Genomic DNA, 7065 nt, shown 5'->3' with positions numbered 1-7065 from the left:
TAGGTCCCTTTCAGATTGTTATTTGTTGAGAAAGGGGTAACATAAGTGTAAATAGTAAGGGCGGAATAGTCTTTTCACCTCTCTTTAATTACCAGTAATTTAAGTTCCATTAGTTAGTTGATTAGTGAGTTAAATACCTAACTATATATATTGTAAATCCTTCAAATTTTCAGTTAGTATCAATGAATGAATTCATTTCATCTCTACGGTTTCTCTCTAATCTCTCTCTAGTTCATCCCTCATTCTCTTCTTCTTATCTCTAGGGTTCATACCCTGTTAATCCTCCGTTAATTTTATGGTATCAAAGCTTACGAGCTTGAGATTCTAGCTCGAATTATCGATCTATTCCGCAATTACAGAAAATCATTCATAGAATCTTGTGAATTCTTGTCAATGGAGAACAAACAAAGTTTGGACAATCAACAACATGCAATGGAACAATTGAATTATGCGGTTGGAAATTCTTCAATTGGAACTGGAAATCAACCAATTGGAGTTGACTATAATCATCCTCTGTTCTTGTCTCCAGCTGATGTGAGTGGTATACAAATCATCTCGTTTCAACTCACATGTATTGAGAATTACTCGATTTGGAATCGCTCTATGCGTGTTGCTTTGTTAGGCAGGAACAGGTTAGGATTAATTGATGGTACATGCAAGAAAGAAAAATTTTCAGAAATTCTATGGAATCGCTGGGAGAGAGTAAATGCAATTGTACTCTCATGGATTATGAATTCTATTTCTAAAAACCTTCTTGGTGGAATCATATATGCTTCGTGTGCCCAAATAGTCTGGGAAGATTTATCTGAGAGATTTAATAAGGTAGATGACTCAAGATCTTTTAATCTTCATAAAGAAATTACAACTCTGTCTCAAGGTACTGCATCTGTCTCTGTATACTTCTCAAGACTTAAGGATATGTGGGAAGAGTTTGAAGCCTTGGTGCCTGCACCAAGCTGTGATTGTACTAAATCTAAGGAGTTTGTTGTGTATCTTCAAAAACTTAAGTTGTATCAATTTTTAATGGGACTTAATGACTCGTATGCTCAGGCTAGAAGTCAGATTTTAATGAGTCAAGTTCCTACAGTTAATCAAGCATATGCTATGATAATTAGTGATGAAGGTCAAAAGTCAATAGCAGACACTACAAGAATTCTAGGAACTAATCCTGCAATGATGTCAGGAAATTTTGATGCAGTAATGTATTCAAGATCCATAGGAAATCAAAGGTTCAAGAAAAACTATAATGTTCCATGTGAGTTCTCTAAACTCAAGGGACATAGCAAAGAAAATTGTTACAAAATAGTGGGCTATCCACCTAATTATAGACCAAAAAAGAAAGGGGGAGCAGGAAATAATACATCCTACAATGTCATGTCTGACAATTCAATTCAAAGACATACAGTGATTTCAATGATGCAAGAGGTCCTTCACAGAATTTGAACATGAATACGAATCAAGCTTCTTCAACTACTGAGGACAAAGGGTCTGTAACTGGACTTAATTTCAATCAACTGAATCAAATGACATGATGCACATTCTCAAGAGAGCAATATGATCAAATTGTTCAACTCTTCAACAAAACAGGAGCTAGCCAGTCTTCCTGCACAATTTCAACTCCTGCAGCCAATACAACATGTATTAGTTGTGTTCGAACGGTTTCTAGTAGTCTACAAGAGTGGATAATAGATACAGGAGCCACAAATCATATGGTAGTTAATCTGAATATGCTAAATGAATCGACTATCCTTCAGTCTGAAAAACCAAAGAAGATATTCATGCCAAATGGAGATATTTCATATGTGACTCATACTGGTGCTAGCACTATATCAGAAGGAAACACAATTACTAATGTGTTTTATGTTCCATCATTTAAGTTCAATTTGTTATCAGTGTCTAGACTGACAAAGGAATTGCAATGCTCAACAACTTTCTTTCCTGATTTCTGTATATTTCAGGAACTCTTCAGTGGGAAGGTGAGGGTGATTGGTAGAGAAGATGATGGACTCTACATACTAGAAAGACAAGCTATTGGAACATCTTTAGCAGTAGCAACTGGAATAAAAGATGATGATCAGACCAACTCAACTACAACAAATGATATCGATCTATGGCACAGGAGGTTTGCTCATGCTTCAACTACAATCCTTAAAAAGTTGCTTCATAGTAGAACAGATCTTATAGTTGATATTGTAAAACAGTGTGTAGTTTGTCCTTGTGTTAAGCAGACAAGATTACCATTTTCTATTAGCGGTATTAAAACCGTAAGCAGGTTGATCTAGTACAAATATGGATCTATGGGGACCATATAAGACTCTCACATATGATGGTAATAAGTGCTTTTTAACACTAGTTGATGATTTTTCAAGGATGACTTGGGTATTATTGCTTAAACAGAAGTCTGAAGTATGTGTTTTATTACAACAATTTTTGATATTAGTCAAAACTCAGTTTGACAAGGTTGTTAGAGTTATCAGAACTAATAATGGTACTGAGTTTATAAACTCACTATGCAGTGAGATGTTAAAGAAACTTGGGATCATTCATCAAACTTCATGTGCCTATACTCCTCAGCAAAATGGAGTTTCTAAGAGAAAGTACAGACATATTCTAGAGATCACCAGGGCTATTAGGTTTCAAGCTGAAATACCAATAAGATTTTGGGGTCACTATGTAAATGCTGTTGTTTATCTTATAAATAGAGTTCCAAGTGTTGTCATCAACAACAAAACTCCCTATGAAAGACTACATCAGAAACCACCTTCCTATACTCATTTAAGGGTATTAGATTGCTTATGCTATGTAAAAATAGTTCAACAACATGACAAATTGTCATCAAGAACCAAATCTGCAGTCCATATGGAATATGCAGAAACTCAAAAAGGATATATATTGTATGATTTGAAGGATATGACCTTTTTTTTAATAGGGATGCAGTGTTTAGAGAAGATATTTTTCCTTCCAAGAAGAAAGAAGACTACTCAGTACCTATATTCCCAACCTCAACAACCTCTCATTTACAAGACATTCAATGTTCAGTACCTGAGTATATACAAGTACATAATCAGACATCAACACAAAATCCAAGTGGTACTGTGGAACCAGAACTTAACCATACTCTAGAAACTATACAAGACCCACCTCAAGTCTATGAATAAATTGGGAATCAAACTATAGGCAACTCATCTCAAGATTTTCAAAATATAGACACTGAGATGCCAGCTACAGAGCTTACACAAACCACAAATCCAGTAATTCAATCTGGATATAGAAGGTCTAATAGGGAAAAAAAGACCACCTATATGGCTAAGTGACTTTGTGTCACTTAATATTCATCAAGAGGTCCCATATTCTATATCAAACTACATTATTTATGAAGGACTGTCTCCAACTTATCAGGCATTCATTTCCACCTCTTCAAGTGTTACTGAGCCTACAACTTATTCAGAAGCAACCAAAGATCCTAGATGGATAGAAGCAATAAAAGCAGAAATTGATGCTTTACAAAGTAATCATATATGAGATATAGTTTCTCTTCCTGAAGGAAAAATACCAATAGGGTGTAAATGGATTTACAAAGTAAAGTACAAGCTACAGGTAAAATTGAGATGTTTAAAACCAGATTAGTAGCAAAGGGATACAATTAAAAAGAGGAAATTGATTACCAAAAAACTTTTTCTCCAGTAATTAAAATGAAGACAGTAAGAACAGTACTAGCAATTGCAGCAAGAAAAAAATGGCATATATACCAAATGGATGTGTATAATGCATTTCTTCAAGGAGATTTATATGATGAAATTTACATGGAGCTTTCACAAGGATTTAAGAGCCAAGGTGAGAAGAAATCAATATGCAGGCTCATAAAATCCTTGTATGGCCTAAAACAAGCCCCAAGACAATGGAATGTAAAATTGATTGAAGCTCTAATAAAGTCTGATTTCAAACAAAGTCAGTTTAATCACTCTTTGTTTATTAAGAAACATCTAAAGGTACTATCATGGTGTTGGTGTATGTTGATGACATGCTGATAACAGGTGACAGTTTGAGGTTGATTGAAGAAACAAAAAACAATCTGCATCAAGTTTTTAAAATGAAGGATCTAGGTGAGTTAAAGTATTTCTTAGGTATTCAGTTTGCAAGATCTAAACAAGGGATACTAATGCACCAAAGAAAATATGCACTAAAACTCATATCAGAACTTGGATTAAGTGCTACTAAACCTATTGTAACTCCCTTAGACACTAATGTTAAACTGACAACAAAAGATTATGATGATCACTCCAGTAATGTTAGTCAGTTAGTAGATGAACCTCTTGTTGATGTTAACTCATACCAAAGATTGATAGGTAGACTACTCTATCTAACAACGACCAGACCTGATATTTCTTTTAATGTTTAAATTCTTAGTCAGTTCTTACAACAACCTAAAATATCCCACATGGAGGCAGCTATGAGAGTTGTTAAATATGTCAAGAATCAACCTGGAAGAGGAATTCTATTACCAAGCTCAAACAACAACAATATCACAACCTACTATGATGCAGACTGGGCAGCATGTCCAATTTCCAGGAAATTGGTAATAGGGTACTTAATCAAGATTGGAGACTCCTTAGTTGCTTGGAAATCAAAGAAACAAACTATAGTGTCTAGGAGTACTGCAAAGGCTGAATACAGAAGTATTGCAGCCACAGTAGCTGAACTCATTTGGCTACAAGGACTAATGCAAGAAATTGGAATTGAAGTAATCTAATCTATTGAAGTATATAGTGATAGTAAGGCTGCTATGTAGATTGCAGCCAATCCTGTATATCATAAGAGAACCAAACATATTGAAATAGATTGCCATTTTATAAGAGAAAGAATAATGCAAGGTCTGATAGCAACAAAGTACATTCCTAGTAAAGATCAACTAGTAGATATTCTTACCAAGGGTCTCACCAGATTTCAACATGAACATCTAATCTCCAAGCTAGTAGTTCTCAATATTTTTGCACCTCCTAGCTTGAGAGGGAATGTTGAGAAAGGGGTAACATAAGTGTAAATAGTAAGGGCAGAATAGTCTTTTTACCTCTCTTTAATTACCGATAATTTGAGTTCCATTAGTTAGTTGATTATTGAGTTAATTACCTAACTATATATATTGTAAATCCTTCAGATTTTCAGTTAGTATCAATGAATGAATTCATTTTATCTCTATTGCTTCTCTCTCTAACCTCTCTCTAGTTCATCCCTCATTCTCTTCTTCTTATCTCTAGGGTTCATATCCTGTTAATCCTCCGTTAATTTCACACATAGTATTAATTAATTAAAAATATTTAAGTTTAAAAATTATGTGTTAATGCATGTCATAAATTTATTAATTTAATATATACACCATAAAAATTATTTCATAAGTTTGTTAATTTGGTACACACCGAGAGCAAATTCAATGACAAACAGCCTTTTTTATTTCTTCTTTCTTTTCGCACCCTTGTGGGCGCGCGGGTGGAAGAGGATGAAAAAGTAGGTAAATACTTACATGCATGGAATGTTACACCTAACTAAATAATTAATTTTAAGAATCAATAAAATAAAGTAAAAATGCATATCACTTAATCATGGTTAAGCATAAAAAAGTGTATATACAAAACATATGTCTTATATTTATTGGCTTAGTATAAATATATATCTTAAAGAGCATGATAGTTGTCGACTAATAATTAATAACAGAAACTCCCTTTGATTATTAGACGTTTTTTGGTAAATTAAATACATGTTTTAGAATATTTGATATTGTCGAAAAACAAAAAGTAATTCATTATCTCTTTCTAAAATCTGTTCTTATTTCCAATAGGGAAAATTTTATTTTGTGTCTCATACAACTGACACTAGTTGTATGGGGCAACTTTTTTGTCTCACAGTTTTGTGGACCCAGAAGTGTAAGATTGGGGTCCACAAATTTGTGAGACAAAAAGGAGTCTCGTACAACTAGTGTAAGATGTATAAGACACAAAATAAAACTCCTCATCCAATTAGTAGAGTGTTTAAGAGAAATATAAAGTATAGTATAAACAAATACTCTTTTATTTAAGGTTATTAACTATATTTTTAAGAGGTATATAAAAATCTTAAAAGACATATAATATAAACTAAGATAGTATTAGTTTTAGTCTTTATAAGATGTGATCAAGTATAATTACTTTCTAGTAAAATTAGTCGCTTTTGGTCCATAAACTCTTTAACTAGCATAAACAGTTGCTAGTTACACACATATTCTTTTCCATCGTTACGACTTAATATAGTATGTTACATGAATGATTATTTGAAAATCCAGTATATCTGTTAATATGTGTTAGAAACAAACCAAAAATATACTATTCGTAATTGGAGGTTAAAATATATGAAACAAGTTCAAATTTTCCCCGGAACTATCGACTATCATTCCCTCTGTCGACTTTTCCAACAAAACATAGATGCATCTTTTGTTATCCTCTGATATTGTACATGTTCGTCTTCAACTCCGTAAGTGAAACTTCCATTGACATTAATATGTAATTTGACACGTAGATCATGACGTGTGGAATTACAGAACAAGAGACCCTAAAATACTCATATAGGCACGTACCAATTAATGAATCATGACCTGTAGAGGAGCCGATACCTACGGTAACAAGAACTAAAATGACATACTGAAAAAGAAGTTTGAGTACACTGTACACATGTGACTTACATAAGTTTGAGTATACATGTTGTTTAACCAAAAAGTTTTAGACCCTTTTTGTTAAACCAATTTAATAAATAGATAAAGGGTGAATCCTAGTTAAACTTAATAAATCCTAGATCTAAAGTTCAATAATTTTGATGGTACTGGACCGTGTTCAAGTCAATGAATGCCAAGTTAATGCTCAATGACTATCAATAAATATGAGAATAAATACATGCAATAAATGTGATAAATGGCATTAAATATAATAAGAAGGAATTTGTTACCCAAATGTTGAATAAGATGGATGATTCCTTCTTCTAACAATAGCATGCGACAACTGACTATGGAAATCAACAAAGTGTTCTTGGATCTTGTGAATA

At 33.2% G+C, this 7065-nt stretch overlaps 1 protein-coding gene across 1 annotated transcript; it reads left to right on the top strand.

Moving 5' to 3' along the window:
• The first annotated feature begins 393 nt into the window (after positions 1-393).
• LOC142180955 (uncharacterized) lies at positions 394-1443 on the top strand. The gene has a single exon (XM_075253060.1). The coding sequence runs from the start codon at positions 394-396 to the stop codon at positions 1441-1443; it is 1050 nt and encodes a 349-aa protein (XP_075109161.1).
• The last annotated feature ends 5622 nt before the right edge of the window (positions 1444-7065 follow it).

Source organism: Nicotiana tabacum, chromosome 5 (genome assembly GCF_000715075.1).
Source record: "Nicotiana tabacum cultivar K326 chromosome 5, ASM71507v2, whole genome shotgun sequence".
Taxonomy (NCBI): Eukaryota; Viridiplantae; Streptophyta; class Magnoliopsida; order Solanales; family Solanaceae; genus Nicotiana; species Nicotiana tabacum.
This window is presented reverse-complemented; position numbering and strand designations above follow the sequence as displayed.